We start from the raw sequence: 14,028 nt of genomic DNA, 5'->3' as shown, positions 1-14,028 counted from the left end.
AATTTTACATCTTGTATTCTCTTTTTTGCAAGTAATAGGTTTCTTCCACATTTTAGTGAATGCAGTTCATTTGCAATGTATTTACAAAATACTGAAAATTCATCTTTCTTTGCTGTTGATGAGTAAACTAAATCGGAATCCAATAAATATATTATATGATAATAATAATATCTACTGATAATAATCAGTTTGTGGTGGTGATAAGGCATAAATTGTCCCATCAGATGATATTGCATTATCAGTTGATGTATTGTTAAATGTATAAATATCCTGAAAAGTAATGGGAGATAAATTTGTCTTTCAAATGTCACATTCCTAAATTGGGCAATAGCATAGATCTTAAGTAATTACTTAAACTTAATTACGATTTAGGGCAATTGTATAATTGCCGTGACAATTTGTTTTGAATATACTTTTTATAGGAATACAACTTACCGAATGAACAAGTCTGTACGGCTTATTTGAGTCCTTTAAAAAGTGGAAGTAATCATAGGCATACCAATTTGTAACGTATCTATTATTTGTATCTATAAATTTTCTGTTATGTCGAAAACCGTTATTCTAAATACATTTGTAATCGAATGAAACTCTTGTTTGCGTTTGTGTTTCTCGAGTCTAGTTTCACAATTGCTAGGATTCCAAGCCCCGTATTTACTTGAAGTACCTAATCTGACCAATTTCAAGGTTTTCTCGTGAGACCATTCCATTTTAAAACTTTCAATAACACATCGGATTCAACCTGCGATCGATTAAGCAATTTGTAGTTGGTATTAAATAATTTTAGTCCATACTGCACAACACAGTTTGACAACTTGATTCTGCGTCCTGCTATTTCGGATCCAGTTTATGGATAAGGTTGCAATATTTGTTGTTTGTGAAGTTTACCTATCACTGTTTGTCATTGCACTGTGTATATGATTTATTAAATAAATAATATCTCAACCATTAGTATGAATTTTTACAGAATTTCAATAATTGTTATAGAATTATTACTACCATTGTTATTGTTCGCGCTAAATCAGTGTCAAATGTCAATCAAAGAAGGATGAAAATTGTCGATTTGACTTTGACACACGAACCGGATATGGTAGGTGGTGCCCAGGTGTAATGGCGCAACGAAGTTAAATTTTAACCGCTGTCGCGTGCGCACTAATTATATACCGCATACCATATAGCATTTACTTTTTTTATTCATCATTGAAGGATCCAGTGTTTGGAGTGAGATACGCCACCGTTGATGGTAAGTGCTAGTTTTAGTCTTATCGATTATTAGATTCCTTTTTTTTATTGTACTGACACGCGACAGCCGAACCAGCGCATATTATTTCACCGAGGGAATCCTGGGTATAGCTTTCGGATGCGCAGGCCCACACAGTTATCGTTATTGTTTAATTTGTTAACTGAAAAATGTGACGGTAATTTTTTTTCCAACGCCGATAAAGAGGTTTCATTTCAAAAAAAATTTTTAGTGAAAAGAGTGTCATGTCTTAAATAAAAATACTATTATTATACATTCTCGAAAGTTCTATGAATGTTATCATAATTGCGAATGTTTGGTTTGGAAAAGCAGTAATTTGGTTGTAATATTCTATAGAAACTATTATAATTTTAACAAAACAAAAGGCTATAAATATATATTATTATATTGGATAATCTAGTTATCACTTGTAAGCATAACATATTTTGGTCGTGTGTATATCAACATAAACGAACCTAAGGGCCAAAATCACACCAACGGCCGAGGTATACGTTTACAATTACGTACTTTAAAATGATATTCTTAACATTTTCCACCCACCAATAGTCTAGCGCGCGCCGAACATGTACTATAGCTCAAAAGATGACAATTACTATACAACTTCCACAGTCTTTTTTCCAAAAATAGAATGACATGCATAATTAGCGGCTGTGCATAACAGATACCGACTTTAATCTTAAAACAGAGAACCTCGTGTTTATATTAGACCCTTTTTAAAATTGGGTCACTTTAAGCTTTAATTTTAATTCTCCATTATTAATTATAATGTATTAGTTAAGTTTGACATGTTTAGTTTTTATAATTATAAACTATTTATAAGCAAATCAATTAGATACAGTCATTTTATATAATTTTGTTATATATAATATTTTAGTATTTACTAAATTTAATTCAGTTAAAGCTAAAAATTTCAAATGAAGAGTTCATATAGGACATATACAAATAGTTTCGAATTTCACGAAATATTCGTAATATGATGGTTTTAAGGAATTTCTTCCCTCGATATTGAACTATAAGAAAATATTTTTAAAGAGCCGAGACCGCGGGTGCTATTTTATTAATTTATTTTCCTCACCCATCGTTAATAACCTTAATTGACCCGTTTCGATTGCCTTTTAAACTCATTATATTGGCCTCTTAATAATGCAAAATTTAATTAAATTATTTATGATTAGGAAACTCTTTTGATGTATTTTTTAAATTCATGAATATATAAAATTTAAACTTATAACTTCTTTGTAAAGATACAGCAGTGTTAACCTAGTTGTTTCAACATGCGACTCTCATCCTCGTCATAGGTTCTAACTCCAATGGAGTTACTGTGTATGTGTGCATTTAGAGCTCGCTTGCACACTGAAGGAAAACAGAGTGAGGACGATGGTGTATATGCACAGAAGGCTGATCGCCACTAGCCTAAACTAAGGAACAAGATACAGAAGTCTGAAGCCATTACCATAGCTTTTCTTGTTCTTCCATATTCAGATAGTGTGGCCAATAAAAACGACAAATTCGATTTTGATGTCAGAACAATGTTGAACCGGGAATACCCTAAATTGGAATATCTTCTTCTTTTCCGAACTTCGAAATTCGAATTTGACTTTCGAAATTCGAATATACCACCCTAAAATAAAACAGGTAATCTATCGATTTCTCGATATGATATTTTTTTTTAGTGTTTCGGGTAAATTTGTAAAGAAACAATTATTTTTTTATAGAACTGGGTACAAAAAGTCAGGATGCTGATATTGAGTGATACCTCACTTGCAAACTGCTGAAACTCAGCTGCAGGTATTAAGCCAAACCACTCCTCTGAACACTCTCCATGGGAAATGCGGTAGGAGATGCAAAGTGACCCATCATTTCTACGCAACGCCAAAGGATGAAGCCGCTCAGAAAGGGATTGGTCGTCGAGGCTTCGAACTGCTTTTCGTTGCTCATATTCACACGAGGTTAGCCTTAATATATCATCATACTCGAACTTTATCTCATTTAAACACAGCGCAAACACAGGCTAGCTTAGCGCCTAGATATTAGCAACAATAATTACACATTTAAGGATAGAAGTGTTCATGCAACACAACGCTAACAAAGGCTAGCTTTGCGCCTAGATCCTAGCAACAATGATTACACATTCAAGGATAGAAATGTTCATGCAACACAACGCTAACAAAAGGCCAGCTCAGGGCCTAGATCTTAGCATAAATAATTACATATTCAAGGATAGAAATATTCATGCAACACAACGCTCACAAAAGGCTAGCTTAGCGCCTAGATCTTAGCAAAAACAATTACACATTCAAGGATAGAAATGTTCATGCAACACAACGCTAACAAAAGGCCAGCTCAGGGCCTAGATCTTAGCATAAATAATTACATATTCAAGGATAGAAATGTTCATGCAACACAACGCTCACAAAAGGCTAGCTTAGCGCCTAGATCTTAGCAAAAACAATTACACATTCAAGTATAGAAATTTTCATTCAACACAACGCTAACAAAAGTCTAGCTTAGCGCCTAGATCTTAGCAAAAACAATTACACATTCAAGGACAGACATTTTCATTCAACACAACGCTAACAAAAGTCTAGCTTAGCGCCTAGATATTAGCAACAATGATTACACATTCAAGGATAGAAATTTTCATGCAACACAACGCTCACAAAAGGCTAGCTTAGCGCCTAGAACTTAGCAAAAATAATTACACGTTCAAGGATAGAAATTTCCAAGTTGTGCTTTGTTTTTCACCCAAAAACTCGCTTATTTATCGACGTCTTATTCCATTATTCAAAACTATATGCACTTATAAATTATTCAAACTTACTAGCTAATACAATTAAGAATTACTGTATACTTTTGTTTACACATTCTGCACTCTATTTCTCAAAGCAATTACCTTGACTTAATCCTCTATATCCTAAGACCACATTGTCAGTATACGAAGAAAGAATCCGAGCCGCCAAGGAATTTCTCCTGATAGCTAATAAATACTTAGTAATGGTTGAACGCTGTCCATTACAATGCCCGAGTTTATCTTGGCAGAATTTGCGGCAAATTCCCTTTTATTTTTTCTTTGGAAAAATTATTTTTTTAGATAAAAAGGCTTTGATTTATTGGCTTCGAACTGAGGCCAGAGCTTTCTTGATCGTATCTTAAATGCTTCCTTATTGAATTCAATGTTGATTTCTGTGTGACGTATGTTATAGTTAGATTGAAATTTTATGAGCTATGAAATAGTATAGCCAAGTTTTCTTGGAATAGTTTTACAATTCTGTAATTTTAGGCAAAACTGCGCTAGTAATTAAAAAAATAGTAGTAATGAAAATCTATTCAAGCAAAAATTTACTTAGGTCTTTTCGTTATTTCCTCGGACCAATAATACTTTCATTTCAAATTTACGGCAAAATACAATTTAGATAAAAGAGAGTAATTATTTGTTGTGTGTAGGTAGAAAGTGGGAATCATAGCTTTGCAACATTAGACAGTGGACGGGTATTCAAACTGCGGAAGAGTTGCTGCATGTGGCACAGGACTAGACACGGTTCAAGAGAAAAAGAATTAATTACTTGTTTATAGAACCGAAGTCAACCAACTCCCCTAAGTCAAATGCAAATATATAGGTGATAGTACAATGACAGGAACAGGAGTAAGTTTTCCCTTAGACTGGTCTCTGGATCGTATTCTAATATGTACCTACTTTGTAAAATTATTTTCTTACCTCTTAAACTATGTGATATTATGTAAAAAGTGTTAAAGAAATTCTATCAAAACGAAAATAACACATTCATTAAGAAGCTGTAAAAAATAAAAATCGAGCACGTAACGTTTACAAAACAAAGGACAGTTGAGAATCTTTAGAATTAAGGTAAGTTCGGAAATTATTAAGGGACTTCAGGTGTTTCAATATTGTACCGGTCAGGGTTCAAGCTGAATAACGATTTTAGGGAAAGATGCACTTAAGCGTAAAATAAGCGATAAATTTATAAAAATACTAGCGGATCCGACAGACGTTGTCCTGCGTGATATTTCAATCGATTAGGATATTAAACAAAGTATGCAAATACCGACAGCAGCGCCATCTGGCGGGCTGATTTGTGAATTTAAACCATCCACGGCTCCACGGAAACGCATACATAAAAAAACATTCAAATCGGTCGTTTAAGAGCAGTGACATACACACGTACAGAAGAATGATATACTTAGTCTGGCCATAAATACAGTTACAATTGAAAATTAACAAAATTTTACATTTGAATTTGGAATCTGTTATTTTATATGATTGTTCATTGGTTTTCTCATTTTGGCGCCAATTCATTGTACACTGTACTGAACTCGGTCTACGCAGTCTTGGTTGGAAACGAACATTTCGGACTTCATCAGAGCTAAAGACTGGCCGTCGTCTAGTCCTGATCTTAATCCGCTGGATTATGATTTATGGTCAGTTTTAAAGAGTACGGCTTGCTCTAAACAATCGATACGATTGGCAGTGAAGGTTTTTCCCAAGTAAGAGTGCGTGCTTCTATTGATATCTGGCTTCACCGTTTAAAGTACTATAATGTAGCTAATGGAGACCACTCCGAATAAGCTTTTTATATTTTAAGTTGTTTTATATTTATGTATTAAACTAATACACTATAAAAGTAATAAATGTTATTTGCAATAGAAAACAATTGTTTTTACTTTGTTTCAGTATTTATAGCTAGACTAAGTATATATTTAAGCTATCCCATCTTTTCAGTTAGATTTAACTGCACACGGTTTGCTAATTTGATTGAAATCGGTTAAGTAGTTTGAGAATCCATAGCGGACAAACAACGTGACGCGTAATTTATATATATATATTAGAAATATTGTTTTTTAAAATGGTTATAAACTCTTAAAGTAACTAAACATTTTTTTTAATAATTTAAACGTGCAACGGAAAAAAACGTCCAAAGTGAATCACGTTTGAGGAAAAACAATGCTAACTGCCATTAACGAGAGCTCATTAAGATAATCACTTCCTCGTAAAAGAAAATGTTTGGCTAATAAAATATACTTTAAGGAGTTTCGCTTCATTGCATTTGTCTTTTTAATACCTTTCAAAAGTACTTTAATACGTAAAGCACTGCAATCAAAGAACTGATGTAATATTAAAGGCCGGCCACTCACGAGTCCTTTGCTAGTATGACCTCCCATGGGGCATCGGTCGTTTGCCTATTTGACCCTTGTATACCGTGACCAAGGACTATAATTCTGTACCCGTACTCGGCACTCCTTAATTCTCAATAATTAAATTGGCAAAATCAATATTGCCACCCACAAGGTTGTGCAAACCAACAATACAAAATGGTCCTGGGATTTTAAAACAATTGTAAACAGATGACGCCGATAGGATAGTTTATAAATATGTGAATTTAGGATATCAAATTATTAATTTCTTATGCAAAGTGAATCTAAGCTCAGAATAAGCTAGCTCCCAATTATTGCAAAAACGCGAGGTTAGGGTTACTGCATTCTGCCAATTGTCAAGTTCATTATTGGTTTTATCATTGGAATCTGTATTGTGTGTCAGACAGTTATTTTTATACTAAAATGCGCAATATGTCACTAAAGTTCAATACTTAAAGTTGTCTCTATAAGTACAAATAACAAACATTTCACAAATTTTCTTTGAGAGACTTACAAGTTGATTTAATCGTTAAATAATGTAATGAATATAGTATCACCAGTGACAACCAAAATATAAATAACGTAAAACAAAAGACGAAAGATACGAAACGCACCTCGTCTGATCGTGATTTGTCAGCAACAATTTTGATCCAATTTTATGTTGGTCTGTTTGGTCTTTCTTTTTCATCATATTCAAGCGAAAATACATCTTGAAAAAAGGCATAGTAACGATTTTTCACTTCAGAGACGAACGTCATTCGTTTTATGCTGGAAACAGTTAAGACAACAAAAATTAAGACATCATAACCAATACAAATGTTCACTGCCCGTCTTAACGACTCATTAAGCCTTATAAGCATCTAAAATTACCTATGTGTAACCAAATACAGGTCTCGCATATTATATTACTAATTAATATACCTGATTTGGCTAGGTTAGCAAAATTTTTGGGAATGATTTTACGGAAAATAAGCAAATTCGTCAGTCAATATCTTGTTATTACTTAAGAACTGTATCAACAAAACTAATTGCTTGGTATTACAACTCATTGTATAAAATAAATATAAAAATGGTTTTTTTTTTGTATTAATTTAACAAATATTTTAATGTTTTAGCCCTTTTACTCACCATTACAAAAAAGAACGCCATAACCAAGCATAGCTTCTGCCCCATCATATACGAAAACTCACTAATCCAAAGCTATATCTACTTTATACGAGTAGTTTATTTCCTTAACGGCGCCAGCGATCACTTTAATTATCTTTTGTATCATTAATAGTTATAGCTGTTACGCCTAAATAAAATAAAAAGCTTACCCATTTCCTGTTTAGTATTGCGATACCACAGGATTAATTTCTCTGAACGTGGGGCAATAAATTTTAACTTTAGATACGTTATTCAGGTAGCCTATAAGCGTATCAAAAATCCTTTGACATTACAAAAAAGTAATCTGATCAACGTTGATTCAAAAAGATTACTTCGGTCAAAGCACAGAAGCTTCAGGCAAGTTTTTGCTACATTACAAAAGCGTTTTAGCATGACATACTTGAAAGCTTGACACAATGAATTTTTTATAATAAGAGTTTTGTAAGATCAAAGTTAGCTGATGTAACCAATTTTCTGCTTCAGCGAAATTAGAATTATATGTAAATATAATTTTAATCAGAGAAAATGTCGATCTTAAGGTTCTAGATGATGAATTATGAAATGGGTTATTTTCAAGTCGATGTGGGCAGAATCAATTAATATGTATCTAACCCACACGCTAATGTAGCAAGGACCGAACAGTGGGCATCTCTTTCCTTTCTAATAATTAATATTTGTAGCACACACACACACAACGAGTTATTTAAAACAAATATTTAACAATAAATATATATTAACGTATACGTTATTGTTTACGTTTGTTGGTATTTGGACGACGGAACTCGGACAGAGGTGATATTGATATTGTGTTTTTTAATCAATAATACATTTGAAGCCATTGATTTGGATGTTTAATTTTAAGATAACAATTTTTAACCGAATTAAAGCTATTTGTATTATTATAAACTTATAATTATATACATAATTTTAAATTTAAGTTTTTCCGACGTTTCGCGTGCTTTATAGCGTGCGTGGTCACGATGACCATGTAAATAATTATAAGTTTATAATAATACAAATAGCTTTAATTCGGTTAAAAAAATGTTTTCTTTCAATGTGTAAAAGCTATGTTAACCAAAGACAATACTATGTCTAAATTAAATGCGAACTTTTTTTAAATAAGTGCGACTTAAATTTAAACGACGTAAAACAAAAATGTAATATAATTATATACATAATTTTAAATTTAAGTTTTTCCGACGTTTCGCGTGCTTTATAGCGTGCGTGGTCACGGTGACTATGTAAATAATTATAAGTTTATAATAATACAAATAGCTTTAATTCGGTTAAAAAAATGTTTTCTTTCAATGTGTAAAAGCTATGTTAACCAAAGACAATACTATGTCTAAATTAAATGCGAACTTTTTTTAAATAAGTGCGACTTAAATTTAAACGACGTAAAACAAAAATGTAATATTTTGGGTCCAAATATTAAAATAGTTAACAGTAATTCCCTTTACCTTTTAGGTTCTCCAACTTTTGATGAATCTTAAAATATTAATAATTCAATATTTAAATTTTGCTGACCGTCTTCTTGAAATTAGTCCACATTATGTATTTTGCATCTTATAATTCGGTCTTTTCGTCTCAAAATTTGCGTATGTGCTTCGTTGCTGCCCTTTTGGAATCACCCAGATCTTTTGACACAGGTGGTGGACATAATCAAAATTAGCATAGAATCAATTCTTAATATGCAGCTGAACGAGCAATCTTGGACCCTACCCCATCCGTTATGGTGGTTTAGAGATTCGCAAATTTTCCAGTGTCGCTTTACCAGCCTTCCTGTATTCTGTCCATAATTCAGCAAATCTCATAAGTAAAATTTTAAAGGCTTCCCTCAAAGTTGGAGATTGATGTTGAAAGAAGCTAGAATCGCTTTTTTAATTGCAGACCCAAGTCAACAATATTGAATTTTCTCTAAATTCATAGAGGAGCTGGGACGACATAAACTGCAAATTGTCTTATGACAATTTTTTGAACTGTAGTCCAGTTTTGGCGCGTACTAGGGTTTTGGCCGTGGGTACGCGGCTATTGGCTTTATGCGTACCCTTACGTCAAATACAGGAACATTTCTTGAGCCTGACACGCTCTGAATCGCAACCTGTGTAGGGTTTGGGGTTCCGGTCTGCACTCCTCATAAATGTCCCTGTGGCAGTGATGTCGACAAGCTCCATGGACTGTCATGCCAAAAAAGTGCTGGTTCCTTCTCGAGACATGCCTCACTTAACGATATCATACGCCGCTCCCTTGCTACCGTCAACGTTCCAAATCTACTTAAGCTGACTGGTACTGCAAGAGATGAGTTTGATTCCATGATAAATGGGCCGAGTATTGGCATGGGATACAATCTGTTCAGACACGCTGTCTCCTTCTCATGTAGATGGAACCAACAGAGCTGGTGCGGCTTGTGAAGCGGCTGAAAAATCTAAAGCATGCAAATACAGGGATCTAGGCTCCGAATATGATTTCCTCGGTATACACCCTTAATCCGTGGGGTCCTAGCGCTATAAGGCTTTTTAAGGAAATAGCAAAAAGGTTAGTCGACTCCACAGGGGACCATAGCTGGCAGCTACCTAGGACAAATCTTCGGAACCTTGCCAAAAGAGCCTACTTATAATAATATATTTTAGCTATCATATTTCAATGTTAGTTATTGCTTTTTGTTATATTAATTTATGATAGCTGTAGGATTACTTTCTATAAATACAGGAAGAATGATTCAATGAAATCATCTCCAGTGTATTTAACAATATACCTAATGCACAATTCGTTTGATCAGCCTAATGTTTATTCAATACAAAATTAATATACATTTGATAAAGTATATTTTAATCCAATAATAAAAGTAATAACTATTATGGTAAAACTGTTTTATTTGTTCATTAAGCAATATGAAAGCTTTTACCAATAATTCATTAGGCGTGGTCATTTAAAAACCATTCAAGTAATAATAAATTAATATTTAACCATTACAGGTATTCGTGTTCAGTATCATGGTATCCTTCGAAGTGAAAAGTTCAAAAGTGGCCCCCCCAGGGGCCCCACAAATTAATAATTTAGTCGAATCTAAATACCACATTCTACATCAAATCAAATATTTGCTTGGACTGCAAATGGTTGTAGGCATAAATCGACTGTATTTAATTTTTAATAATAAATATGCAATTTTAGTTGGATATTTTTATACTGTAATTATAACAGGTTTGACCATGTATGTAATACTGAGTAATAATATGACTAGTGCTACCTATATTGTATTTAGGAATACTGTGGTAATAGAATTTGCTCTGTTGTCTTTCAACTCCATGGTACTCTACAAAAATACATTTAAGAAATTCGTTGAGAAAATGGAAATGTTTGATACCATGTTAAATATAAAAAATCATCGCCAACTCGACAGTTTTACTTTAATACATTTATTTATGTATATTTTTATATTCGCTATACTTTTTATCCTAGACCTGCTCTATATACTAAATTTTGATAATGAAATTCACGATAAACATGTAAATTACGCGTATTTAGCAATGAACTTTGCGTTCATCTGTCACGATACAGAAATTATATTTTTTTGCGTTCTACTTACAATGATTTTGAGACGCGTTAAGATAATAAAGGGACACGTAAGGAAGTTATTTTTACGAGGGAAAAATTCGAGTAATAAGCTTGAAGGCTTGTCATATAACGCCAACTTGGATGTCAGTCACCTGCACAACGCTTATGATTTGCTTCATACGTGTTCGGAAAAACTCAACTCGGCCATGAATTTTCCGGTAAGTTAATGTATCTATTTAAATAAAAAAAACCGTATGTCCTACTAATGCTTACATTATAATCTTTCTTGGGTGGATCTTAATTTAGTAGTCGTGTATTATCTTTGTTAAATTAAGTAGTGTTTGGTAAGAGTTAGTAAGTAAAATTTGCATTATTTTCGATTTATAGCTTTTCTTACTTAATTTTTTTGTGAGATTGATTCGTTTAATTATTAAATATATTTTCAGATGGTGTTATTATTCACGGCATCGGGATTAACATCAATAATGCTTCTTAAGAATGTTTTTACAGTTTTACAACAAACGGACGAAAATAACAAATTTGTATGTATTTGATAATTACTTTTTATCCAATGAAAAATAATATAATTAAATCTAATTAATGGCTCAATGTATAATATAACTATTATGCAGTCAGAAAATTAATGGCTCAATGTATAATATAACTATAATGCATTGAGCAATTTGGCTATTTAGTTCGAAGAAAATACTCTAAACAAATTCACTACATTTTAAATGTTAGCTTTTCTTTAATACAAAAATTTCCAATTTATCAAAAAATACCAATTTATTACTATAATGCAAATGCTACTTTTAATATTATTTATTTCAGTTTGTCAAATACCTTGTAACATACACAATAGTCTATTGTATGAAGTTCACAATATTTTTTATAATGCCCTGCTATTGTTCAAATATTACGACCACACAAGCCGCTACTATACGTACGATGCTGCATGATGCTATTAATACCAAAGCACTTGGTATGTATACTATATTTTTTTGGAATACTTTTAATTTTACCGTTATCTTGAAAGTAAGTTCAAGGTGTGTCTTGACATATTTAAAACGACTCGTTTACTTTCCGTCCAATTTTTTTTAAATACACTACATAAAAATCCAGTGACGCTACAAAATTTTTGGTCTGGCCCTTAGATTTCTATATCTGTTTCGTGATCATTTATTTTTCCTAATACTCAAGTAAGAGTTCTTCTATATCAGACTCACGCTATATATTTTTGGAATTAAGGTGTGTTTTATGTGTTTTCCTTTACCGTAAGAGTGTTTGCTAAATGCGCATGTTTCTTACGCACAGACGTGTTACGAACACTTTACCTTAGTGGTGAGGGGTACGCTCAAACCAATAGACCAACACCGAATTCTAGGTTATATGATATTGATCTTTATATAATATTAAATTATATTTAAAACTTAATAATACATCTAAATAATTCTATTACAATTTAACATTTAAATTTGATTAAGTTTATTAAGTGCGTGTAGCAAAATAATGAACCCGTTCCTGGTAATGTATGTCGAAGTAGTAATATTGTATCTAACAAAGGTTTGCCACGAATCCCTTGTTTCATACCTAGTATTAAACTATAGTTATTGTCATAGTGAAAAAGACCATGTTCCTTTTAGGAATCTGATCTTATTACTTCTTAACAGACTTCAAAAATACAAAAAGTCGCCATTTTTCGGTTTATGTTTGTGTAGTTTTTTTACTATGTCTTTAGTAAAATCGTGATTCAAATAAAATAAACTTTACAAAATCGGCCTTACATAAGACACATGCTTGGAAAAGAGAGTCATAATAATGTACAAACACTTTTCCGAGATCCAAAAATTGGACTACAAGGATTGGTTATTATTATATTATACAAAAGATTTTCGAACACGAACTACTTAAGAATACCTCAATATTAATTTTTAGGAAAATATGAACGCCGTAAGCTGAAGGCCTTCTTTCAACTGACTCAAGACAGTGAGTTTGCATATGCTCTGTGGGGAGTCATCAAAATGGATATGTCACTGCCTCTGAGCTATTGCAGTCTATGTGTCACATACCTCATTATTGTTGTACAATTTTCGAGATTTATAGATTAGAGAATATATTACATAATATAGAATTGAGTATATATATAATACTGCAACACAAAAGCTGAGTAAATCGTATGAAGTATAAACAATAGACAATGTGTCAATATTCCAAAGCACACTTAAGCTGGCTTTACGAACTGCCATAGCCTACCCGATTGGATTTAATCTCAGAACCCTGTATCATCGAGTTCTATACAATACTAATCGTAATTGTTAGGTACTTATTAAAGAAATTCAGCATAAGAAAGCCGTTTTGTAGATAGCTTCTTCTTAGCACGGGCGTCAGTAACACGTTCCTACTGTTGCAATTTGTACCTATCACTTTAATATTGTAAACCAAATATTACAATTTGTTTGATTTAAAAAAATCTAAATAAAATCAAAATATTATTAAATTAAATCATGTAGTCAATTTGTTTTTAAGTATAGTAACATTATTGTAATGAATGTCGACGCTTCGGTGGACAGAGAAAATAAATTTGCGTTCCACCCTCACAAATTTCTGTACTTTTTATAAATTCACAAATACATATTAATAACGCAACAAAAAGCTATCATATTAATTGTAAAACTGCTCGGTACTTATCTTTATAACGTTAGCTATCTATTACTAGAAATAGCGCAAAATTCGAAACTTTTTATAATAACTAACTAACTGAATTGTCAGTAAAAATTCGGTCTTATTACGAAAAATGGTTGCTCATTTCCTGTATGGCGTTTACAACGGCCATTTTAAAAAACACTAAGTGCCCTGATGGCTGTTATGAAGGGTCAAATAGGTCTACAAATTGTACGAAACACATCCCCTCTTGATTAACT

General features: G+C 32.5%; 1 protein-coding gene across 1 annotated transcript; it reads left to right on the top strand.

Annotated features, from left to right (window-relative positions):
* The first annotated feature begins 10,650 nt into the window (after positions 1-10,650).
* On the top strand, positions 10,651-13,215 carry LOC123708314. Its single transcript, XM_045658984.1, has 3 exons — positions 10,651-11,325; positions 11,939-12,089; positions 13,043-13,215. The coding sequence occupies exons 1-3, from the start codon at positions 10,666-10,668 to the stop codon at positions 13,213-13,215; spliced, it is 984 nt and encodes a 327-aa protein (XP_045514940.1). The 5' UTR covers positions 10,651-10,665.
* Positions 13,216-14,028: the final 813 nt, after the last annotated feature.

Source organism: Pieris brassicae, chromosome 4 (genome assembly GCF_905147105.1).
Source record: "Pieris brassicae chromosome 4, ilPieBrab1.1, whole genome shotgun sequence".
In the NCBI taxonomy this organism is placed as follows: Eukaryota; Metazoa; Arthropoda; class Insecta; order Lepidoptera; family Pieridae; genus Pieris; species Pieris brassicae.
This window is presented reverse-complemented; position numbering and strand designations above follow the sequence as displayed.